The sequence below is a fragment of the Equus przewalskii genome, chromosome 5 (genome assembly GCF_037783145.1).
Source record: "Equus przewalskii isolate Varuska chromosome 5, EquPr2, whole genome shotgun sequence".
Taxonomy (NCBI): domain Eukaryota; kingdom Metazoa; phylum Chordata; class Mammalia; order Perissodactyla; family Equidae; genus Equus; species Equus przewalskii.
This window is the reverse complement of record NC_091835.1, coordinates 8,699,285-8,712,432: the sequence shown is the minus strand read 5'-3', so window position 1 is coordinate 8,712,432 and position 13,148 is coordinate 8,699,285. Positions and strand designations below refer to the sequence as shown.

Sequence of the window (13,148 nt, the reverse complement as noted above, 5' to 3'; positions counted from 1 at the left end):
TGAGACCATAAGTCCACAGCACTTTATTTAGGACAGACATGCAGGATTCCCCTAATATTCATCGCCCTCCTCTTCTTCTCCCTCCCCCTCCACACTATCCATGCCCACCTCCTCGTAATCCTTCTCCAGAGCAGCCATGTCCTCCCGGGCCTCGGAGAACTCACCCTCCTCCATGCCCTCACCCACGTACCAGTGCACAAACGCCCTCTTGGCATACATCAGGTCGAACTTGTGGTCCAGGCGGGCCCAGGCCTCGGCGATGGCAGTTGTGTTGCTCAGCATGCACACGGCACGCTGCACCTTGGCCAGGTCACCCCCGGGCACCACAGTGGGTGGCTGGTAGTTGATACCAACCTTGAAGCCCGTGGGGCACCAGTCCACGAACTGAATACTGCGCTTGGTCTTGATGGCAGCGATGGCGGCATTGACATCTTTGGGTACCACGTCTCCACGGTACAGCAGGCAGCAGGCCATGTACTTGCCATGACGGGGATCACACTTCACCATCTGGTTGGCAGGCTCGAAGCAGGCATTGGTGATCTCTGCCACTGACAGCTGCTCGTGGTAGGCCTTCTCTGCAGAGATGACTGGCGCATAGGTGGCCAGGGGGAAGTGGATGCGAGGGTAGGGCACCAGGTTGGTCTGGAACTCTGCCAGGTCCACGTTGAGGGCCCCGTCAAAGCGCAGGGAAGCTGTGATGGAGGAGACAATTTGGCTGATGAGGCGGTTGAGGTTGGTGTAGGTGGGGCGCTCGATGTCCAGGTTGCGACGGCAGATGTCATAGATGGCTTCATTGTCCACCATGAAGGCACAGTCTGAGTGCTCCAGGGTGGTGTGGGTGGTCAGGATGGAGTTGTAGGGCTCGACCACGGCTGTGGAAATCTGGGGGGCTGGGTAGATAGAGAACTCCAGCTTGGATTTCTTGCCATAGTCGACAGAGAGCCGCTCCATGAGGAGGGAGGTGAAGCCAGAGCCAGTGCCCCCTCCAAAGCTGTGGAAAATGAGGAATCCTTGGAGTCCTGTGCACTGGTCAGCCTAGAAAGTGAAGGCAAAGAGAAACGTGGGACGTGAAGCACAGCTGACAAACAGGAAAGAGCCAGCTTGTACTGTTTCAAATTCCTCCAAAAGTTTCATAAAATCCTTGGAAGACTTTTTCCCAACAGTACAAAACAGATCCTCATAGGGAGGGCCCACTCTCTCTCCTCCTTGTCCCTCTTCCTCTCTAAAACCTTCTGAGGCCTCTAACAGGCAGCTCTCTTGAATCTTCTCATTTAGTTGTTCTTGTCATCATAACTTGCCAACTCCATGCAGCTTCATACTCGTGGCCCCTGATTTAACTTCAGATGTTTCTAAAGGGTTTGTCCACTAAGATCAACCATCCAGGAACCTGATCCCCATCCTCGGTGGAGGCCAAAGTCGATCACAGAGCCTTGGGCTGGCTTTGTTTGCATCCCTGTTTTTCACAGGGTCTTCTGCCCACATTCCTACAATACAAGTTGCTATTCTGGGAATGCCTATGGACCCCCATGGCTTCACCAGGCAGCCCATGGACGTGTTTGTCCTGGGGGCCACTCTGCCCAGCGTTATAGGAGATAAAGAGGAAACTCAGCTCCAGCCTGGAGCCTCTTCCTTGCCTCCCCTCCCCACTAGTCCTGATCCTGCATGCTTAAGACTTGTCCAGGAGGCTCTCCCAAAGGCTGATTGCTGCCCTCCTCCCATCTGGTCTCCAGACCACTTTACAAATCCAGATTCCCCCTTCCCCACCCCCAGTCCTTCTCTTACCAGCTTCCGAATTCGGTCCAACACTAGGTCGATGAGCTCCTTTCCAATAGTGTAGTGGCCTCGGGCATAGTTATTGGCTGCATCCTCCTTGCCAGTGATGAGCTGCTCTGGATGGAAGAGCTGGCGGTACGTGCCTGTCCGAACCTCATCTGCAGTGGGAGGAGTTTTAGGGCCCCCTCTCCTTTCAGCCTGGCTCTTTGGGCCCCAGGGTACCCAGAAGGGGTGGGGTCACCATGTCCCAGGTCCTGCCCTGGAGGAGCCCCATTCAGGTTACTGCTATTGCCCTTGACTTTAAGTGTTCTTCAATGAAAAAGAAAGAGATGTGGAGTGATTTTGAGACTCTGGAGCTGAGTGACAGTGGTTCTGAAGATCTGGAGTTCTAATTGGCTGTAGCAACTGGGAACCCCAAACTCCAGTGCTCTCATTATGGAGAAGGACTTGCTGTGGTCCCCGGGAGGAGGCCACGGCAGGGACTGATCGTCACTTACCAATCACGGTGGGCTCCAGATCCACAAACACTGCCCGGGGCACATGTTTTCCAGCCCCAGTTTCACTAAAGAAGGTGTTGAAAGAGTCGTCCCCTCCCCCGATGGTCTTGTCGCTGGGCATCTGCCCATCTGGTTGGATCCCATGTTCCAAGCAGTAGAGCTCCCAGCAGGCATTGCCGATCTGCACGCCGGCCTGCCCCACGTGGACTGAGATGCACTCACGCTGAGTGGGCAAAGGGCAGAGAATACCCTTAGCATATCATGCCTGGACACGAATCCTGGCTTCCTTCGTTGAGCAGTTCTCTGGCTGAGGGCAAAGTTTCCTGGACCCTGGTCCCCCTGCCCCACCTTCTATGTTTAAGCATTTACTAGTGCTTTGAGGACCGACAGGCATTGCCTCCGGGGGCTGAGCCAAAACCCCAAGGGAAGCAGAAGATGTGGGCAGTTCTAAGATTATAGAGTCTTGCTCAGTGACTAAGCATCTTGAGGAATGTTAAGGGGGTCAAACGAGTCTGACAGAGCACGATAGTCAACCCACTCATGTTCAGAAAGAAATTAGGGGCCGTTGGTGAGGGAAGCAAGATCCTAGTCAGGTTTCAGGGGTCAGAGAAAAGGAAGAGGTTTAGAAAGCAGAAAGAACTCTAGATTCGTGTTACAGCTACAGTGCCAGTGAGGAAGGGAAGAGCGGGCTGGAATGAACGTTCTTTCCTCTCTTGAGGGTGCGTGGTTCTGGAGCAGAGTGGGCCTGGGGGGAAAGTTCTTCCCCACGTGATTCGAGGCTGGTAGTAAACAACTCTTGGGCCCTGAAGCAGAACTGGGATAACCTGCTTGGTCCTAGAAAAGGGAAAGGTCAGTGCCCTTCCTGGGGAGTTCCATGGGAATCAAGAAGGCTTGACCCTCTTGCTTCATTAAACATTTATTGAGCCTCTACATCTGCCAAACACCGTGCTGACACTAAGGATACAGAACCCTTGCCACCAGTCCCTGCCCTCGGGTAGCTCACTGTCTAGGGAAGAGACGGCTGCATATGTTAACAGATGCGACAGTGTGGCAAGTGGGAATACCAGGGTGTGTCTCCCAGGTCTGCTTGAGAAGTAATTACCGCAGACTAAAAACAAAACGAGTACATCCATCAAATTTCCCCAAACTTGAAGTCTTAATCATGTGGAGGGCATGGAGAAATGGGAACTCATACTGCTGGTAGAAGCCTAAAGTGATGCATCTCTTTTGGAAAGTAATTCAGCAATATCTAGGAAAGCTGAAGATGCTCTTGCTCTAGAGAATTCTCACAGGTAAACAAGAAAACAGGTGCGAGAACAGTCACAGCACCATAGCAACCGAAGGCAACTGAACGTCCTTCAACAGGAGAAAACGGATAAAGAATGATTCAGAAGTGGAAATGGGTGAACTATAAGAATCTCGCCAAGAAAAAATTCTTACCCGGAAAAAAAGCAAATTAAGAAGAAGCGTACAATATGATACCTTACATCTTTAACTTGTAAATCAATACTATGCATCATTTACAGACAAATTTATATATTCACTGTAAATTCTTGTAATGTGTGCATATTACAAAAATAAAGAAAGCAAGGGAAAATATTAACACCAAATTTGGAATAATGGTTTGCTCTGGTAGTGGAGGGAGGTGAACGCCAGTAGAGAGGGATTCTGTTTCTTAAGCTGAGTAGCAGGTGTTTATGGTCTTATTCTTTCTACCTTTTTTGCATGTCTGAAATATTTCCTAATTTTTTCATGAGGATGCGCTCCCCATAAATTTGACACTTCACTGACTTTTTAAATATGACACAGGGGTTTTGACTACTTATGATTTTGAGATGACAGGGATTAATCCATAAATCGTGTGTAACCAGCCTCATTACCTCTCTGCTTGCCTTGAGCAAGAGTCTTACCCTCTCTGTGGGCGGCCTCCCCTGTGAAATGGGCGATAAAAAGAGCTCCCTCCTAGAATTATGATTTGGATTGAATGAAAGAATGCCTGCAAATTGTCCTGCTCGTTGCATGACACATACTAGGATGACCCATACCTATGGGGTCCTCTTACTAATTTTTCAACCCCAATCCCTGGTGTCACGTAAGAGAAGGTAATGAATTAAGCTGGGAGGGATTTAGGGACACAAGGACTCCAGAGATCCCCAGGTCTGGGAGGGAAGGCTGACTCGGCTCACCGGTCACCTGATGAGTTCAGCGCCGGTTGCTGCCCCTCAGAGCCTGCCCAGATCTCTGCAGACAGATCTACATAGCCGGACACCACCCTGCCCGCCACCACACAAGGCGTCTCTGACCTCTCAGGTATGCCTGAGCTGCTGGAAAATTCTGTGGGGCAGCAGGTTTGGGGCAAAGAGCTCAGCCCCTGGAATCACACAGACTCGGCCTCAGACCCCCATCCCTCTCTGACCTCAGACAAGTTACTTCACCTCAGCTGCTCTAGCCACCTTTTCTTGACTGTGAAAATAGGATAATCTCGTAGTCGGCAGGCTTTGTCGCAATGGTGTTTAGTTCCTACACGTTAATTAGGTGCCAGGCACTGTGCTGAGGCCTCACATACACCATCTCATTTAATCTTCACAACGATCCCCTTAGATAGGTGCTTCTGTTACCCCATTTTACAGATGAGGAAATGGACTCTCAGAGAGGTTAAGCAACTAGCTCAAGGTCAGGAGCAAGACTAGGAATATTCAGAGTGGGGACAGCCTGCCTCCAACCATGCTCTTAACTGCTCTTCTGTCCTGCCTGGTGGGGAGATGGGTAAAAGATGTTGAATGAGCCCCCCACCCCCACCCCACACAGCCAGCTCCCCATAAATGGGAGCACCCTCCCTCTCCTTTCTCCTCCTCCCTCTCCCCACTGATATGTTTCCCAAACAAGAGGTCAAAGGTGAGCAGATGGGCAAGGCTGTGAGACGTGTCCCCACAGCTGGGAGGTGGGACCCGAAGCCAACAGTGAATCTGCCGGGGCCCCTGGTTTGTAGGAAAGTGCTTGCACTTTCTGCTCCAGTCCTGCTCACCCCATACTTCCTACCCCTAAATTCAGAACCTTTGGCAGCCCTCCTCCTGGCTACCATTGCCCTCTCCCTCTCCATGCCCTGCGCACGCCCCCACATGCCAGCACACCTGGCAGACGATGCTCACATCTGGAAGTCTCTTCCCCTCTCCTCTTCCTTACCTTCCCACACACTGGAGCCCCATGAACTCTGAGACTCCCAAGAGTCCCTCATACCACCCACCTGGCCCACTGGGACCCTCACTTGCATGCTCAGCCCCCACCCCTACTCACCATGCTGCCTGGCTGGGGTCTGGCTGGGGTCTGCTGCTTGGTGGGAAGCAGGGAAGGGTCTGTGAGAGGCCGGGAGCCACCAGCCTCTTTATAGTCTCTGGTCGGCTCTCAGTAGGGGAATGTTGTTAGAAACGTCCCCGGGAGGGCAGACCTGTTGACTTGGTTACCCTGCAGCAGGCAAGCACTGGGCCCCGGCCCCAAACAGGGAGACAGGTGGGGTGGGCAGAGGAGGGCCTCAGCTGGTAACCCCACACAGGTATCCAGGCCCCTGGGTGCATGGTGTCTGTTGCTCAATCATACAATCCCATTTCCTGGTGGCAAAGCCAAGTCCTCACAAGTGGGAGGGGATTTAAAAGTCAAGGCCCCTCTCCCCTTGCCCCAGCTCCAGCACCAGCCTCCCCCCCCCCCACCCCCGCATTGGTGAGGACTAGAAGGGGAGTGGGGATGGGGCTAAGAAGAGTCTGCAGTGAACCAGGAATGAGGAGTCCTAGGGCAAGAGACCAAGGCTCAGGGCCTTCTGGGTGGGAACTCAGAATATCCTAGAACATAGGGAGCTAGGGCTCTCTGCTAGCTGGGTCTCCAGCACTTGACCTTTTTTTTGCCTCAGTTTTCTCATCTGTAGAATGGGGAGAGGTAGTGTTGTGTGGATCAAAGAAGATCAACTTTCTTCAGTGCGTTGTCTAGAATTGCTGTTCTTCTCCATGGGGAAGCAGGACGACGAGCAGGAGCCCAGGACTATTCGCAAGTGTCTCTCCTTAATCCAGTGCAAGTCCTTGCTGGTCTGGCCCGGCCTGGTTTCCCCACAGAGGGAGTCTCCCTATGGCCCTAGGCAAAGTTATGAAATAAAAACGATAATCACGGGGCCGGCCTGGTGGTGTAGCAGTTAGGTTCAAGCATTCGCTTTGATGGTCCGGGGTCTGCCCGTTGGGATCCTGGGCATGGACCTCGTGTACTGCTTATCAAGCCGTGCTGTGGCAGGTGCCCCACATATAAAACAGAGGAAGATGGGCACGGATGTTCGCTCATGGCCAATCTTCCTAAAAAAAAAAAATTGTTAGTCACATTTGTATCCTGCTTTGTAGTTCTTAAGGCGGTGTCCCTCCTTATCTCCTTTGAGTCCCTCAATAACTTTGTGAGGTAGGCAAGGCAGGGCCTCCATTCCCACGGTGAAGAAAAGGAAATGGAAGCATCTCGTGTCTTACTCAAGGCCCCATGGAGGTTAATCAGTGGTGGAATTAAGATTCATCTGGGACTCGGTCTCAGTGCTGCTCCTCTTTCCACGTGGCAGAGTTTTTCCTGTCTCTTGTCCTCCCCACGTCTTCATTTCCTTCCTTCCAGTCTTAAATTCCAAGGTCAGTGGTCATCACTCTCTTGCACACCTCTCAACTCCCTGGCCTCCCTCCGGCTTCAGTATTCTTGTTTGACTCAACCGCAACCCTTGTCAAATCGATTTCTTCACCACCTCTGAGCCTGCTCTGACCCAGCTAAGCAGTAGCTGTAGAAAAACCCAGAACCATGCTGACTGATCTGACTTCAAATCCATGACCACTGACCTCAAATGGACCCTAATGCTGCCCAGAAAACATACTCTCTCTCTCTGGCCACTTCCAGATAGCAACCACGACCAGGAATACGGTTGCCAGATTTAGCAAATGAAACAATTTTATCTGGCAACCCTATCCAGGAAGTGGTTACTAAGGTGACATTTCAGTCACTGTGGCAAATTGGGGAGGAGGGGGGCGAATTATATTGAGGTAGCTGCTTTCTCAGAGCGCTTCTCATCACAATGCTCCAAGGAGTGACCCAGCAGATCACGATAGTTAACTCTGGTTTTGGCTGTGGACTGAAGTCTTCTCTCTCCACCTGGAACCAAGAGGCCAAGATCCCCAGAGCAAAGACACAGCCAACCAACACTTCAAAGTAAGGAAGCCCAGCCTCTTAGTGGGCTGATTCGTGAAGCCGTAGACCTCAGGAATTATCATCCTGAGGGATTATTAGCCAGATGGAGAGATCTGGGGCCCGGAGGGCCCCCGGACCTGAAACTCTCTTGTCCAGAACTTCAACTTCTCCCAGCTGGTCTTTGAAGTTGGGCGTCTCAGAGTCAGCCTGGGGATCGCCAACTCTGGAAAGAAAATTACCCTAAAGGCAAGTGGGATGAGGGGTGTTATGTAAAACAGAGTAAAGACACTGAGATTTTATAAGCCTATTCAGGTATCTAAATTATAAAACAAGAGGCAGTCAATACTCTGAATTCCTTCAACGAATATTTTTTGAGTGTCTGCTATGCGCTAAGCACAGTTCCAGGCACGAGGGATCCATGGAGGACAAAAGAGTTTGTACTCTCAAGGAGCTTAGATTTTCATGGGGCAGACAGATCATGAGTAAATCAAAAAGACAGTTTCCGATAGCAATAAACACATGAAGAAAACAAAACAGGATAATGGCACAGAAAGGGAAGGGGGCTACTCCTGAGGGGAAGCAGCTCTCTAAGAAGGTGACATTTGAACTGGGACTGAATGACAAGGAGTCAGCAATGGCAAGATCTGGACACCAGTGCTCCAGGCAGAGAGCACAGCAAATGCAAAGGTTCCTAGGGAGGAGCGAGCCCCGTGCATTTAAGGAAACTGAGGGAGGGAGGAGGGGAGCTATAAAAGATGAGATCACAGAGGCAAGGGAGCCTTGGAAGCAGAATGGATTTGTTGCGCGTGCAATGGGAGGGTTGTAAGCAAGCATCATTGCCTACTTTGTTTTAAAGAGATCATTGCAGCTGCTGTGTGGAGGATGCATTATAGGGGTTCAAGAGCAGAAGCAGGAAGCTGGTTGGGAGGCTACTGCAGGCATCCAGAAATGAGGGTCTGGGAGAGTGGACCAGAGGGGAGATGGTGGGAACCGGCTGGGTTTGAAATAAAGTGGTAGGACACGTGAATATAGGTGTGCAGACCTCCCCAACATCCTTATGTACTCCCTGCCTCAACTGCTTCTTAGCTGGCAGGGTCCTGATTTTGCTTAATTATCCACCTTTCCACTTGCTCAAGGAAGATGACCTTTCCCCACACCTAGAGGTGAGGTCTAAACTATAGAATAGTCTAAATCATCCATGGACATTCCATTCCCTCCTTCCGGCGACTGGTTCAGTCATGGGGCTAGCGAGATATAAGGGGAAGTCTGCAAGGGTGCTTTAAGGAAAGGTTTTTCTCCCTGATAAAATGAGAGATGAAAGGAAACCGCTGTTTCCTGCCTTAGGACAGTGTCATATGAAAACACGACTCTTGGAGCTGCTGCAGCCATCTTGTGATCATAAGGGAAGACATCACCAGCCCATTGAGGATGCCAGAGCAGAAAGCTGGAAATACCGGAATTATTGGTGACATCACTGGATCAACCCTGGAACCACCCTATACTCAGATTTCTTGCGGGATAACAAATATCCTCATTGTTTAAGTCGATATTAATTAGGCTTTCCGTTATTTGCAGCCAAAAAATTCTAGCTAATAAAAGACAGGGAGGAGAAAGGAAAGGAGGAATGCATGATGACCCTAGGTTTTTAACTTAATCACGGGTGGAAGGTGATGTTGTTTTCTTAGACTTGGAAGCAACAGAAGTGGGTTTGGCAGGGAGTGAGGTGAGGATAGGGTATTGAGAGTTCTACTTTGAATGGTTGTTTGAGATGTCTGATAGGCTTTCAAGTAACCATGTCAAGAAGGCAAATAGTCTGAAGTTCAGAGGAGAGGTCCAAAATGGAGACATAAATTTGAGAGTCATCTGTATATAGATAATATTTCTTTCTTTTTATTCTATTCTTTCATTATGGTTTGGGAATGTATAGATTCTAGCTGTATCCCATTTTGAATAACCCTCAAAATGTTACAATAACTTTTTATTAAGGACATTTAAAAATATACCCCAAATTAGAGATTATTATTTTTATGGGGTTAATAAAACCACATATACTCCACTCACCATTAACAATTGCTCCTTTGGGAAGAGAAACACATGAAGAAAAGGGAGACCCTGGGCCTAAGCCTGGGGGAACAGCCTTTAGAGGTAAGCCATCAAAGACCATGAACGAGTGGCCAGGACAAAAACCAGAAGAGGGAGGTGTCATCCAAGCCAAGAAGAAAGTGTTTCAAGGAGGAAGGAAGTATCAACTATGACAAACACTGCTGAGAGGCTGAGAAAAACAGAGAGATGTGACCTTTGGCTTTGGCAAGATGGAGGTCACTAGAGACATTGTCAAGAGCATCTCAGTGGAGCGTGTGAACCAAGCTGGCATGGACCATGGGGGAGAAGAGAAAACGTGGAGAAATCCCTTTGGAAAGATTGTGCCGTGAGAAGGAGGACAGCTGGGAGATGCTCCAGCCTGAAAAAATGGAAGGACGTGCACTAAGGCTCAGCTCCACTCTTCCAGATGGAATCGGTGGAGACATTTTCAACTTTGAGGACTTTGCTGCACTGCTCCAAGATGGAGGCGAGACTCTAGGAAGGTGTTAGAAAAGATGGGGATAACAATGGGCAGGGGAAGAGGGAGAGAGAGCCAAAGAGAGAGTGGCCAACTGGAGACCCAGGTAGGGTATATGGATTGAGCCATGATTCAATAAGAGTGAAGAAGTGCCTGGCACCATCTTCTAGATTCTGTACCTGTATGTGAATGTCTACAAGTTTTCAGTCTGGTAATATGGACCATCACCTACATACCCACCCACAGCTTATGGCCCTAATTCAGAGGATCTGTATACATCCTGAGGAGATACATAGACACTCACAGTCATGTGTACATGTGAGTGAGCACGCATGCACGGGCACACACAATCAGAAACAGAATCTGTAGTCCACGAATACGCCTTAGGCATTTCTCCCTGCACCCTTGTCTTCTCCATTTTCCCTTCCAGAAGGCCTGCTCAGGGGTTGTAAGCTCCCTGCTACAGGGGCCAATGTGTAACGTGGGTTGAGCAGATGATATTAAATGGCAACAGACAGTCGTCTTCTGTGTCAGGGAGACAGAGTGATGAGATTGGGTGAACTGGAGCAGCTCGTCGCCCATGCTAAGAGGGTACCCACCACCGAGCTCCATTTGTTGCCATAGTGCTGCTGTAACAAATTGTTACAAACTTAGTAGCTTAAAACAACACGAATTTATTATCTTATAGTTCTGGAGATCAGAAATCCAACATAGGTCTTATGGGGATTGCAATATTGTGATTTATAAGAAAAATATATATTTGTTTATTTAGATGACCAAAATAATGTTTCTCATATATATTTGGTCTTGGTCCAGGGTTCCTGGCTCACAGCTCCCAAAACCCTTGGAATTTTATAAGTGTTGAGAATGATAATGGTGTCTTTTGTTATGTTAATGAGGTGATTTTTAGAAAGCACCTAAGGTTGGAGGCTGGTTGCCAGTGGAGCCAACCATTCGATTAGAGGGTTGGAACTTTCAGTCCCATCCCCCCAACCTCTAGGGAGGGGAGAGGGGTTGAAGATTGAGTTCAATCACCAATGGCCAATGATTTAATCAAATCATGCCTGTGTAATGCAGCTTCCATAAAAACCCAAAAGGATGGGGTTCAGAGAGCTTCCAGTTTGGTGACACATGGAGGTGCTGGGAGAGTGACACACTTGGAGAGGGCATGGAAGCTATATGCCCTTTCCCCATACCTTGCCGTATGTATCTCTTCCATCTGGCTATTCCTGATTTATAGCCTTTTATAATAAACCAGCGATCCAGTAAGTAAAATGTTTCTCTGAGCTCTGTGATATGCTCTAGCAAATTAATTGAACCTGAGGAGGGGGTTGTGGGAACCTCTCATTTATAGCCAGTCCATTAGAAGTACAGGTAACAACCTGGACTTGCAATTGGCATCCTGAGTTGGAGGGGGTCATTGGAACCTCCAATTGTAGCTGGTGGGTCAGAAGCACAGGTAACAACTTGGGCTTGTGACTGGCATCTGAAGTTGGGGGGTGGGCAGTCTTGTAGGACTGAGCCCTCAACCTGTAGAATCTGATGCTATCTCTGGGTAGATAGTGCCAGAATTGAGTTGAATTCTCGGACACTCTGCTGGCATCTGAGAATTGCTTGGTGGTGTGTGGGGAAGCCCCCCGATCATGTTGGGATTGGTAGCAGAACCTATTTAGGGATAAACTCAAGGTGTTGGCAGGGTTGCCTTCCTTCTAGAGACTTTAGAAGAGAATCTGTTCCTTGCCTTTCCCATCTTCTAGAGGCTGCCCACATTCCTTGACTCATGGCTTCCTTCCATCTTGAAAGCCAATAATCACGTCCCTCGGACCTCTGCTTCTGCCCTCTCCTTCCCTGACTCTCATTCTCCTGCCTCCCTCTTCCATTCATAAGGACCCTTGTGATTACATGGGGCCCACCCAGAAAATCCAGAATAATCTCCCTGTCTCAAGATCTTTACCTTAGTAACATCTGTAACGTCTTTTGCTGTGTAAGGTAGCATAGTCACAGGCTCCAGGGACTGGGGTGTGGACAGCTTTCGGGGCTGTGATTCTGCCTATTACAGTTGCTAAATGGGGATGCACGCCTGGTATAGCCAGATCTTCCAATTCGTTTCAAGATAAGCTAGAAATATGGATTTTTATACGACTGTGCAGAAAAGAGTTAACATAACAGCAGCCTGAGAATGCTATCCTTAGAAAGTCCTGCTGGCAAGGTTGGCCCTTAGCATCTTGGAACTCCACTCTTAGGGTGCTCCCAGGTAACAGTTAACTGATGAGGAGGGTTTGCTGTGCCTACGCTGTGGGTGTAAACAATACGGCTTATGCTGAACACCTGCTTTTCTTCTTGGAGTCTGGAATTTTGGTATGTGCAAAGTAGAGGTGCTTGTGTGATCAGCGCCCACTAAAAGCCTTGGGAGCTGAGTCTCTAGTGGGCTTCCTTGGGCAGAAACACTGCAGGGAATGTTGCTCCATTTTCGCTTTAGAGGAAAAGTACACCGTGTGAGCCCTCATGGGAGGCAGAGGGCAGAGATTCCTTCAGACTGCTGTGCCTTCTCTCCTGACCCAGCTGTGCAACCTTCCTACTTCACTGTAATAAACCTTAGCTGGGAGTACATCCTTATGCTAAGTCCTGTGAGTCCTTCCAGCAGATCTCCTTGCATGGGAGTGGTCTTGGGGATGCCCCAATTCCTGATTTTTTTTCATATTCTAAACACTATGCGAGTTAACACTGCGAAGGTCAAACAAAACATTTCTGAGAGGAAATCTGGCCTTCTGGCTGCCAATTTGCAACTGCTGGCTTCTTAGAGTTCTGCCCTAATTTTAGTCCCAGCTCTGAAGTGAAACAATTCATCTGACATTTAGCAAATGCTTGCCATGTGCTAAGCACCATACTAGGAACTAGGGACACAAACATGAATAAGAAAAAGTCCTTATCTTCAACAGATTTGCTATCTAGTAAGATGGGCATGCACACAAATAATTGCAGCATCATGAGCCACCCACGCTAAAATAAATGAATAAAATGCTCTAGGAATGCAGTCAGCTGCTTACACAGTGCTTTGCTGTGTATGTACACATTCCCAAATGTATCTGGTCCTCACAACCCGAAGTTGTTATCCCCATTTTACA

The 13,148-nt window shown here is 49.1% G+C and overlaps 1 protein-coding gene across 1 annotated transcript; it reads right to left on the bottom strand.

Annotated features, from left to right (window-relative positions):
- Nucleotides 1-5,689, bottom strand: LOC103557443 (tubulin alpha-1D chain). Its single transcript, XM_070618369.1, has 4 exons — nucleotides 5,565-5,689; nucleotides 2,271-2,493; nucleotides 1,783-1,931; nucleotides 1-1,035 (listed from the first exon to the last, which is right to left on the bottom strand). Exons 1-4 carry the CDS (start codon nucleotides 5,565-5,567, stop codon nucleotides 52-54), a joined length of 1,359 nt encoding a protein of 452 aa, XP_070474470.1. The 5' UTR covers nucleotides 5,568-5,689; the 3' UTR covers nucleotides 1-51.
- Nucleotides 5,690-13,148: the final 7,459 nt, after the last annotated feature.

Excerpts from the sequence above, each read along its gene's own strand:
- LOC103557443 (XM_070618369.1), bottom strand. Across the intron at positions 1,932-2,270 it reads TCTGGAGCCCACCGTGATTG|ATGAGGTTCGGACAGGCACG; the intron begins GTAAGTGACGAT and ends CTCCCACTGCAG. Across the intron at positions 1,036-1,782 it reads TGGACCGAATTCGGAAGCTG|GCTGACCAGTGCACAGGACT; the intron begins GTAAGAGAAGGA and ends TTCACTTTCTAG.